General features: G+C 37.3%; 1 protein-coding gene across 6 annotated transcripts in view; it reads left to right on the top strand.

Annotated features, from left to right (window-relative positions):
* Positions 1-11903, top strand: part of CDC42SE2 (CDC42 small effector 2) — a 124150-nt gene that overhangs the window by 76632 nt on the left and 35615 nt on the right. For all 6 annotated transcript variants that reach the window (XM_019642269.1, XM_019642271.1, XM_019642270.1 and 3 more), the window contains one exon: positions 5745-6080. In XM_019642269.1, coding sequence (XP_019497814.1) covers positions 6027-6080 — 54 coding nt within the window. In that variant the 5' untranslated portion in view covers positions 5745-6026. The remainder of the gene's footprint in view (positions 1-5744; positions 6081-11903) is intronic.

Here is an 11903-nt window from a genome sequence, read left to right as displayed (position 1 = left end):
AACAAAAGGACAGCAACTGTCTATTCCCCTTCCCCAATTCCCCAATGCTGTTCCTCTCCCCCAATTCCCCAATAAAATGTTTAAAAAAAAATTAGAAAATGGACAAAAGGTCTGAATGTACCTAACCAAAGGAAACATATGAATGGTCATCAAGCATGTGAAAAGACTAAATATTATTAGTTATCAACAAAAGTGCAAATTGAAACCACAGCGAGATAATACTTCATTACCACTCTAATGACTAAAATTAAAAAGACTCTTGGTACAGAGTGCTGGTGGGATGGGGAACAGCTGGAACTCTGACACATTGTTTGCACATGTGCAAAATGGTACAGCTGATTTGGAATACTGGCACAGTTTCTTATAAAGTTAAAAGTATACTTAACAATATGACCTAGCAACTCTAATCCTAAATATTTTCTCAGGAGAAATAAAAACTTCTGTTTACACAAATTTGTAGCAACTTTATTTTTATTAGGCCCAAAGCTGGGAAAACAGTAAATACCGATCAACAGATGAATGGTTAAACAAATTGTATTGTATTTATACAATGAAAATCTACTTAATAAAAAAAAAATGAATTAACTAATACAGGCAACATGGATAAACCTCAAAAACATGCTGAATGAAAGAAGCCAGATATAAAAAAAGTGCATACTGTGTGATCATATTTACATGAAATTGTAGGAAAGACTAACCTATTATTGGTCATTTCAAATAGAAGAAAAAAATTACCCCTTTTATTTCAATAGTTACATGACCCCTATCTGTAGGCCTTTTGTAACTGTTCCGGGAACAATGGTGTGTTGAAACTTTGAATAACCACAGAATGGTAGATCTGTGATAAGCACATAGTCTGAAAGCTCTTCTTAAAATGGGTTATTTTTTTCAAAAGGATCTTGTACAAATCAATATCAAAGAACCATTTTAACAAGATTGGGGCAGATTAAGTGCTGGTACAACTATGAATAAGCTTTATTGGTAATTCAAACTTGGTTGTTGTTTAATAATTTTTGCATTTCCGGCAGAAATCTCTTTTGGCATCTGATAGAACTTCAGACTCCCCCCCCCCCCATAATTTTACCAAGTCCTTCAAAGGATGTTCATTTTTACTTGATTCTGTGTTTTGTATTTTTATCCCTGATCTTCGTTACTGTAATCAACTGGAAATTGTTAGTATTTGCTTCTTTTACATTTAAATTTCATTTAAATTGTTATCACTTAAAAATATATAGAGAAAATTGCATAGACCATAAATGTACTACTTAGTAAATAATTAAGAAGCAAGTAGTTTTGTAACTATCACCCAGGTCAGGAGGTGGAATATTGTTAGCCCCCCCAGGGGCCCTCCATCTCTTCCTATCTTCAGTCTCTGCCCTACATGTCACCACTCTCCTGACTTATTATTATAATAATTTCCTTGCTTTAAGTATGTATGCATCTCAAACAAAATAGTTTTAACTTGTTTTTCAAATTCATATAAATGGAATCATTCCATGTATATTATTTTGTGTCTTGGTCTTTCCCTCAATAACATGTCAGTGAGATTTATCAAAAGTGTTACATGAAGCTGCCATTCATTTTCTTTTGAAAAATTTTTTTTCATTCATTTTCATTCTGTATAGTATTCTTTTGTATGAATATACCACAATTCATTTTTTTTTCATTTTATTCATTTTTTTCCTGGATAGACTTTTAGGTTTCCTAAAAGTTTGCAGCTATTACAAATTACTTGTTCTTGCTACTTCTTTCTGCTGCTTGCTATTTTAATTCTGATAAATAAGAGCATCTTACATAAGCATAGCTCTGTGTAATGTATACAGTGCCTTCATACAGTCTGTCATCTAATTTAGTCCTCCTTTCAGACTTGTGACCTTGGCAGTGTGGCATTGCATTTTATAACTGGTGATAGAGCCTGTCACTTGCCTAAGCTAACATACCCCCAAATTAGTGAGGTACTAACAACTGGCACAGATCTTTTATTTCAAAGTATAAATTCTAAACTTTTGATTTTTGTTTCACATAAACAGCATGCTCAATACCTCAACTGAGTTAAAGTATTTCAGATTTAAAAAAATAATTAGGCAAAAGGTATGCCTCATTGTCCTGTTTTTGAAATCAAGGCTTTCTTATTATTGTTTCTTAAGAATTGGCCTAAAAAAACAGTTTTATTAAATTGTAAGTAGGATGTTAGAACATAAATTTTTTAAATAGTCAGCACCAAAACTGTTCATACAGGTGGAAAGCTAGTAACTTCAGCATTTGATTTAGGTGCAGAAAGTGAGGAGAGGAAGCTGATGGTGCTTATTACTTTAGACCAGAGATACTACAATTATACTTTTTTACTCATGTCAGTCTCTTTAGAAGTCTAGACTAAGCTTTTAATTCAAGGAAGCTCTGCCAGTCACTAAATGGCCTGGTAACTCACTTCAGGCTTTTCCAGAATCTTCTGTCTAAAATCTATGAGTTTGTGAAATGCTCTCTGGTGCTGTAGACCAGTCTGACTCCTTATTTATGTGTGGAATGTGCTGAGCTGTGTTTAAAGCCAAGTTCAGATGTTGATGTTGTTGGAAAGTGACACTCCTTTTGTTATCTTAAGATTTAAAAATGTAGAAAGATTTCTAAATGGACATGTTTTAAGCAGCTTTCAGTTGAAGAAGTGAAAATAACTATTAGTATAAGTCGGAATTTTTTGTGACGAATTCAGTACTTCTCTAAAGGTGTTTATAAATGTGTTTTAAGTGTATTTAAGTATATGCACTTTTGAAAAAAAATTCTGTAAAAGAAGTTTGTTTAGAAAAGGAAGAAGATAAAAGATATACTGGTATGACATTCCAAGGCATGTTTGAAACATTTTAAGATTTATATATTTACTTAATAAATAAAAACCTGTGGAGTTGCAAACATCCCCTTGGTTTGAATATACAGTTCAGCAGATCAATTATCTAGGTGGGAAAAGTTAAGTAAAGCTGTGTATCCTTTCTGTCTCATCTACAAAAACAGAAGCTCAAATTACTGTATTTGAAACATTCTTCCACTAGACATTAAAAAAGAGGAAATATTGTAATGTCATTTTCATAGTACATGGGAGTAGGAAATATGTATCTTAAAATTCTCAAAATGAGGAATAACTTTAAATGGGAAGGAAATTTGAATTTGGGAAAATGTGGGCTGTTAAAAAGTATTACAAATTAGGAAGCCATTTATTAATTTTAAGTATTAAACAGAAGGAATTTGTATTTAAAAAATACAACACCTTCCAATGTAAAATTAATATTTGAAGGCGGTTTCTGGCAAATATAATTTATAAATAAAAGGGAAATTGCCTAGCTTTATATGTAAATGAGAAAATATAATATAATAAATCAAACAGCATTTTAAAGCATCAGATTTCAAAATCGAGTAGATTTTGAAACACCAGAGTAGGCCCATATCTGTATGTAGTGAAGATACGTACACAGATCACCAGAGTAGTTACATATCTGAATGTAGTACAACATCGATGAGCATAAAGAATTTTCCGTTTCCCACAAGGGCATATTTTTTTCCATAGAATCAGTTAACACATTGTTTGCGGGCATTTTTCTCTATATGACGAATTTACTCGTTTCCCGCAAACAATGTGTTAAGAGGTTTCATTTCATAATGACTTCTTAATGGCAAGGTTTTTGATTCAGGGTGGAATTAAACTTGTTAAATAGCACGTTCATGATAATGTTCATGATATTATAAATTTAGCCCTTTGCTCTTATATTCTAGCTAAGAAGGAAATAACATGAAACATGCTATTCTTTTGAGCTTATAAACTTCTACAGTATTTACCCAATTCAGTGGACAAAGTCAATTTCAAGACGGCCACTTCTTGTTTTGGAGTTTGGGTGAGATGAAGAATACTCATCCCTGCTTGAAAATAAGCACCCCAGGTTCTAAATTTTAACTATGGCATTAATGTAAAGTTTCTTCCTTTTGATCTTTCTCCTTGAACATATGCTTAAAATGTAACATGTCATTTTCCTGTAGTTAGAAGACTTGTACTCTGGACTTTGTAGAACAGGGTCCCAGGTTCATACTTTATTACGACCCACATTCATGCATTGAGCATGCGTGCATTTATCTTTACTGAAGATCTTCATCTGTACAAGTAACTCATTCCTGTCTTACCAAGTTCATCAGAGTCATAGCTTCGGGGAAAGCAAAATTTACAAATTGTGATTTATATTTTACCACTTGGAACAAAAATGTTAACATCTCTGAATAATCAAATTAATACGTCTTTGGTCTTGGATCTTTTTATTTCAAGGATGGCATTTTTCCTTTGCTCTGCCTACCATCCTGTCTTTCAAAATTTTTTATCCAGTCTCTTGCAAACCTTTTCTACACGTGGTGACTCTGCTTCCCTCCCTTCACTCACTTCTCAGCCCACTCTAATCTTATTTCTACCCCAAAACTGCTGAAGCCGGGGCCACCACGGGTCTGCAGCACAGTCTGATGGACAGTTCTCAGTCTGCTGCCTCAGTGGCAGTTAATACTGTTGTTCACTTCCTTCTTGAAACAGGCTCCAGTGACACTACATTAATTGGTTTTCCTCCTCTTTCTTTCTGAGAACACCCAAAGCTCCTTTGTAGACTTGTCTTTCTCTACTCATCTTTTAAATGCTGCTATTCCTTAGAGTTCACTTTGCCTCTCATGATGCTGCTTTCCCTAGAATTTGGCATTCATTGCTGCAGTTGTAATCTGCTGATGGTTCCTTCCAAGATGTCTCCTTGGCTTCAGAGCTAGCTGTGTGTCTAACTATCTACTGGCCATTGTCACTTGACGGTTGTAGCAGGCTGCAAGTGATATGAACCTACACCAGTGCAGCTTCAGGCTAAAGAGGGAAAACTGTTGCCTTACAAAACCAAACTTCAGTTGCACAGGTCAAACTTGTCTTAGGGATGACTGAAACCAGCCTTCCTCCTCTCGTCTCTGCTTGTCAGCATTATACTTTCAGAACCATCTTCTGCATGAAGTTTGGAACATGGTTGGTTAGGGTCGACCTTCAAGTCCACAGCTTGTCAGTCAAGAAGAAAAGATAGGGTTACTCTGTCCAACTCCAGATGGAAAATTGCCTGACATGGATTCTGATGGACTCGGCTTGGTTGGCCACCTTGGGATAGAAAGCATTTTGACTGACAATTATTCTGCTGATGGTGGGGGCAGGGATCTAATGTCTCCATTCAGCCCCCATTCATCTTTCATATACAATTCTAATTTCAAATGAGTCAATAATTTTGTTTCTAATTATTGATGAGCTATAGCTGATTGATTATATAGAAAGAGTTGATTGCTATGGCAGTTACTATCTGGGTTGTCTATGAGAACAAAGAAAGTGAAGAAAGTTATATTAAAGTGATTGGTATTTCTTTTATATTTATATTTCTTTTGGTATAGAGACTTTTGTATGGCAATCATAGTGTTCTAACTAGTGATTTTAAGAAACGTATTAGAATATTAATACTTTGTAGTCATAAAATAAAACGTTCTATGAAGACAAGGATTTCTTTATTTTTTCGCTGCTATATCTCTAACAGCTAATACTCAGAGTGCTTAAAATTTATTGAATGAATATCAGTTTATTAAAATCTTGATTTTTTTTTGAGTGTTTACTTTTGGGGGAAATATTCTTAATTTTATCGCAGATTTAAGAAATAAAAGCTTCTAAAGATAAGTAAAGTAACTTTTCTTTTACTTCTTTTTTTTTCTAGACTACCTGTCATAGGCCCTGAGTCAAGACGATTTTCGTACCTCCCTGGTGGTTCTGAAACGAGTCCCTTTAGAACCACAAGCAAAGAAAGGAAATAGTCTGCTTTGTTCTTCATTAAATTGACTGTATAAGATACCTGACTTCCAGGAACAAAACACAGAGCAGTCATACAGGTGTGATTTGACATCATTGGCCATCCATCCTGTGGAGGAGCGTTTGTGAAGCTTCCCAAGTGGAGATTTGGGAACTTGATTGGTGCTCATTTATACTTTGGACTACAAGCATGAGCGAATTCTGGCTGTGTTTCAACTGCTGTATTGCAGAGCAGCCTCAGCCTGTAAGTATGACGTAACTTCACATACGGACAGATTGGGTGGGGTGCTCATGAAACCTACCGCTGGTTCTCAAGTCGAGGGCAGTTCTAAGAGGTGCCAAAGAGAGTGGTTTGTGGAACTCAGAACATCTGGTTTGAAAAAAAAAAAAGAGAAAAAGAAATGAATGTTTTTTTTTTAAAGGTTTTATTGGGGAATTGGGGGAGGGGAACAGTGCTGGGGAATTGGGGTAAGGGGAACAGACAAGTTGCTGTCCTTTTGTTCTTCAGTCTAGTTGTGTAGGACATTGCTTCACTGGCCCAAGTTGGTGTTATCATTGTGCTCTTCCCGGGCGAGGCAGATCAGTCGCCGGCTTCTGGACGGCCACTCACTGAGGCTGCTGGCTGCTCACGCTGGCTGCTGGCTACACACGGTAGCCCATGGCAACCCACTGCAGCAGGGGCTGTGGCCTATGCTGTAGCCGGTGACTCACGGCAGCCCAGCTCCAGGTTGAGCTGTTGTTCAGCATCTAAGATGTAGAGGGCGGTGTCACTGGCCCTCATGTGGGATCCGAACCGGGGCCCTCTGGCGTCCCAAGCCAGCTCTTACCCAACGTGCCACTCGGCCGGCTGGAAATGAATGTTTTTTGAGTAAATACGATGTGTGAAGAACTGTGCTAGACCATGTTCATGACTGAGAAGGAACTGCTCTTCTACCAAGTAGGTGACTTCTGGGGAACTGACAGGAAGAGATGGGGGTGGAAGATGGCGACAGCCAGATCGCACTCACATCCTTCATGGTTTACCATCTCCTTTTCCTCACAGCAGCCCTTTGAGGAAGATACCATTATCCTGATCTTTCAGTTGAAATAGATGTTTTTTTTGCACAAAGGCACATAAATAGTAAGTGGTCTTAGCTGACTTTTTGGTACATGCCCCACTTTTTAGTGCCTTCTAAACTATGCATATGTTATCACCTCTACCAAAATTCTGCCCTCCAACCTCCAGTTTTCTGTTTGTCTTTTAAATGCTTAGATCAAACGCCACGTCTATAAAATCTCCCCCCGCTGTCTTCTGATTGAGCTAATACCTCATCTGTATTCCCACCAGATCTTTAGTTCATTTTTCTGTTACAGCATGGGACTTCTTGCCTAGTGAATCTGTTCTGTAGTCCCTCCCACCACGTTTTGAATTCTTGAAAGGGCCCTGACCACATTTACGTTGTATCTAAAGGCTCAAATCCAATACCTTGGAGAATGTAGCTGGCTGGCTGAATGGTTGGATGAATAAATGAATTTATATTTTATTGTTTTGTTTACATTTAGAACAACATCAAAGGAAGACTGAGGTGTAACATTAACTTCTTTTCAAGTCTTTTCTAAGCCTTTCCCTGGGCATGACAATCGCTTTCTAATTTTCCTCATATATGCAATTGTTTTTAAGTGTCCTAGTCTTTAACTGAAGTCTGGCTCCTGAAAAAGGAAGAAATGAAAAATGAAGGGGTTTGGGGGGGATGAGGAGAACACGTGCTGGCTTTTAAAATCCCCTGAAAGTCACCACAGCCAGAGGAGAGGGGCTTGTGGCAGTGTGGGGAGGTGACTCCTACCTCTTTGTCTGCTTCTCTGTGGTCAGAAGCAGAGCCGTTTGGAGGACAGGGTCCTTTTTGCCCACTCTAGCTCCCATGAGCTATGTGCAAGCTGCTCTAGGAACACAACAGCTGGGGGTGGCGGAGGGCTAGCTGCCACTGTGCTAAAAGCTGACATTGACTGAATTAACTGCAGTTTACCATCTAAGTCGAGTTCCAAAATAGTTATCTCTGACAGATGTTCCCCATGCAGTTGTTGGGGTGGGGTGCAGATTTCTGGTGCTGCTCATTCTGCTGTCTTCCCTTTTGCTACTTTTATAATTTTGGTTTTTAACATTTAGCTCATTGATTCATGAAGTGTGGAAGATTGATTTATGGGTGTGAGATAGGGGTCTAACTCTTCTTTCATGCTAATCAACTATCTAAAGACAGTTTATTAAATAGCCAATCTTTTTATTAGTGATTTGAAATGTCATCTTTATTATATACTATGTTTTCATATGTTTAAGAGTCCATTTCTGAAATCTGTTCCTTTGGTACATGTGTTTACTACACCTGTGCCACTACCCTGGATTGGTTGGTTGGTTTGTTTTTGTCTGGTAACAAATCTTTTTCAACTGTATTAGCTGGATTGTTGTTATATGGGTCCTTATTATGTTTTTCTTCATATCTTTTCTTTGAGATGTTTCATAATCATAATTTTGATTCTATAAGTGTTTACTTTAGGATTGCATTAAATTTAGAGTGTAATTGGTTGAGAATTGACATCTTTAAATTTTTGAGTAATCCCATTGAGAAACATGTTTTCATTTCTATAGATCTTTTCATATTCTTTTTGTAAAGCTTAAAAATTTCATCATGGAAGTTTTGCAAATTTCTTACTAGATATATTCTAGATATTTTATAGATTTTTATTACTCTTCTGAATGAAATTGTTTTTCTATTACATTTCCTAATAGAGTTTTCTAGTATTTAGGAAACTAATAATTTTAATACACTAATTTTTTATCCAGATGCTTTACTGAACACTTTTTATTCTCTAATTATCTCTCTGGAGATAATTTTTTGATACCTAACCCTTTTGTATGGTTGGTATCATATGGCATTGATAAAACTTCCAGGATGATGTTGAATAATGTCAGTGATGGCTGAGCACCCTTGCTTTTGTTGACTCTAAAGGGAAAGGTTCTAATTTACTTAAGCATGAAAGGAATGTATATTTTAGTGAATGTATGTTTACATTTAAGTTATTGTGTATAATTTATTATCTATATTACCAAGGATTATGTTTTCAAAAATTTTTAAGGATTTTAGAATACTTGAATCCTATTGCCATATTGCTTTTAGTAGGCCTTGTAATTTTTTGTTGAAAGTCAGATGTGTTAATACTGGGTAAAAGGAAAATAGGCTTTTATTATGAGGTTTTATGTTTATCTGGCTAGGGGTTAGGTAGGGGTTGCTGTAGCTGTAGGAGTCAGGATAAAATTTCCTTCAGTGTCCTTGGTTTTGTCTTTGGGTTTCCCTAGAGACTTCTTAACTATTCATCCCTGTTATATGCGAGCCCTGCTGATGTGGCCATAAGGTGGTGGGAAGGGGAAGTTTACCATGCTACGGTGCACAGGTTCCAGCCTTGTAATGAGCTGTGCCCTTGTGCAGGGACCCTCACAAGTGCTTCTCAGTTCTGTTTTGTCTTTTCCTCCTTAGTTGAAATAAAAAGGCCAGAGGGGCTGGAGGTGAGTATTTATTTCCCTTTCCCTACCTGGAAAGCTAGAGTGGGCTAGAGTTGGATATTTCTCTTCCCCAGCGCTGGTTAGTTTCTGGTAAACCTGCAGTCGTTTATGCTCTGGTAAAACAGTTTCTCTTGAGGGTAGGCTTTGTTAAGAAGAAGAAAATGCTTCAGCTTATTTAAAAATGGCCACCTTTCCCCTCTCTTTACCAAAGCACAAGGAGATGTTCTCTTATCTGGACTTTGAGAACATGGTAGAATTCTGGAGGCAAAACTCAACACAAGTGTGGGGCCCCTCATGAGACTGGTCCCCCTGGAGTTTTTAACTCAAACTTGTCTACGCTGATCTTCCAGCAATTCATCAGGTACAATTTAGGTTTTCCTCCACTGGTGCTAGACACTCTCTTTGGAGGTTTCTACTCACAGTTTCTGCCCCGGTAATTGTGATTTTCTGTATCTGCCCATCTCTGCAAATCGGGGGACAGTGGTTCTCTCTGTGATCCCAGTTCTCAATGGATCTAAGAAGAGTTGTTGGTTTTCACGGTGTTCAAATTTTTTTGTTGTATGGACGCAAGTGACATTTTCCAAGCTCTTATATGCCAGACTGCAAACCAGAAGTCATATTGCCATATTTTTTAAGATTGATATATTTATTATAATGTATCACATATTTATCATAATGTGCTGGTATTCATAATGTACTCTGTTCCAATATGTGGTATAAGTATACTCACCAATAGGTAAAACAGAAAGACATGGATTAGGAATTTAAATACCAGGAGATTTGGCCTTGGAATTATAAATATGAGACATTAGAAATACATTTTCTGCTACATAAAGGATGCGCAAGTTGAGTTTTTTGTGCACATGTCACATGTCAGTATTGTGTTATTGTTTAATGACACATCTTTGTGTGAAATATTCCACAAGAATTCCATGGGCATCTGATTTTTTAGTCGTTTGGACTTGCTCAGAAAAATGACACAAGCTCAACAGGACAATGTGGTTACCGCAGTGGGAACCACTGTTTGCTGGCATCAGGAAAACACATTTCAAGGACGCACTAATATTGGGTTGTTGGAAAAGTCATGATGCATTTTTGCAACGAAAAACATAGAAAAAAATACGTCATGACTTTTCTGACAACCCAATAATTTATATGTTTACAGTCATCAAAACCATATCCTCGCAGTTCTGTTAGCATGAAGAGTGCCTTACTTGAAAGCTGCTTGGTCATCGCTAAAGTTTTCTAAAGTGTTTACTGAAATTGAGTCCTGCATGCCATCTCTCCCACTCGCTCTTTACCACCCCTGCTCTCGCACATTCCATGTGTGAAAAAGGAGCGACCCGATATCGGGAAGAACATAGAATGCATTTTTCTGTGTAGTAGCATAAGAATCATGCTTTTTCTTCCTACTCCCTCATTTTAGCGCAGTACAATACAGAGGATAATAGAGTGCCAATTTTTTTGCCTTGGTAATCCACATCTTTTTAATGACTGTAGTGTGAGTGCTGTAGTTGTTGTGGCTAGATACAGCTCAGGCTGTACTTTTTAAAAAAATTTTTATTATTAGTTTCAGGTGTACAAAACAATGCAATAGTTATCCTTTTCACCCCTCACAAAGTGACCACCCCCCTCTCCCATCCACTGCCCCCCACCCCCGATATCATACATATCTATTACAATTCCATTGACTCCATTCCCACTCTCTACTCCACATCCCGTGACTATATGTATATAAAATTACAGTTGACATACAATATTATTCAACATTACCTTTAGATATACAGAGCGGTGGTCAGGCCTCTACACCATCTGTGAAGTGGTCTCCCTAACAAGACATGAATCCATCTGGCCTACTAAAAAATATTTACAACATTATTGATTATATTCCCCCGATTGTCTTTTCTATCCCTGAGGCCATATTGTAGTTACCAATTTGTATTGTCTCATCCCTTCCCCTTCTCCCTCATCCCCAACCCCTCCCAACTAGCAACCCTCAGTTTTTCCTCTGTGTCTCAGACTATTTCTGTTTACATTTCTCATGTATTCAGTTTTTTAGATTCCACATGTAAGTGAGATCATATGGTATTTGTCTTTCTCTGACTGACTTATTTCACTTAGCATAATGTTTTTTAGGTCCATTCATATCGTTGCAAATGGTACGATTTCCTTCTTTATAGCTGAGTAATACTCCATTGTGTAAATGTACCACAGTTTCTTTATCCAGTCATCTACCTATGGGCATTTCGGTTGTTTCCAAGTCTTGGCTATTGTAAATAGCACTGCAATGAACATAAGGGTGCATATATTTTTTCGAATTAGTGTCTTGGGTTTTTCTGAATAAATACCTAAGAGTGGAATTGCTGGGTCATATGGTAGTTCCATTTCCATTTTTTGAGATACCTCCATACTGATTTCCATAGTGGCTGCACCAATCTGCAATCCCACCAACAGTGCACCAGGGTTCCCTTTTCTCCACAACCTCGCCAGTACTTGTTTGTTGATTTATTGATGATAGCCATTCTGACCGGAGTG

The sequence above is a fragment of the Hipposideros armiger genome, unplaced genomic scaffold (genome assembly GCF_001890085.2).
Source record: "Hipposideros armiger isolate ML-2016 unplaced genomic scaffold, ASM189008v1 scaffold_66, whole genome shotgun sequence".
Taxonomy (NCBI): domain Eukaryota; kingdom Metazoa; phylum Chordata; class Mammalia; order Chiroptera; family Hipposideridae; genus Hipposideros; species Hipposideros armiger.
Note: the sequence above shows the minus strand (reverse complement) of the source record. Positions and strands in the feature narration are given on the sequence as shown.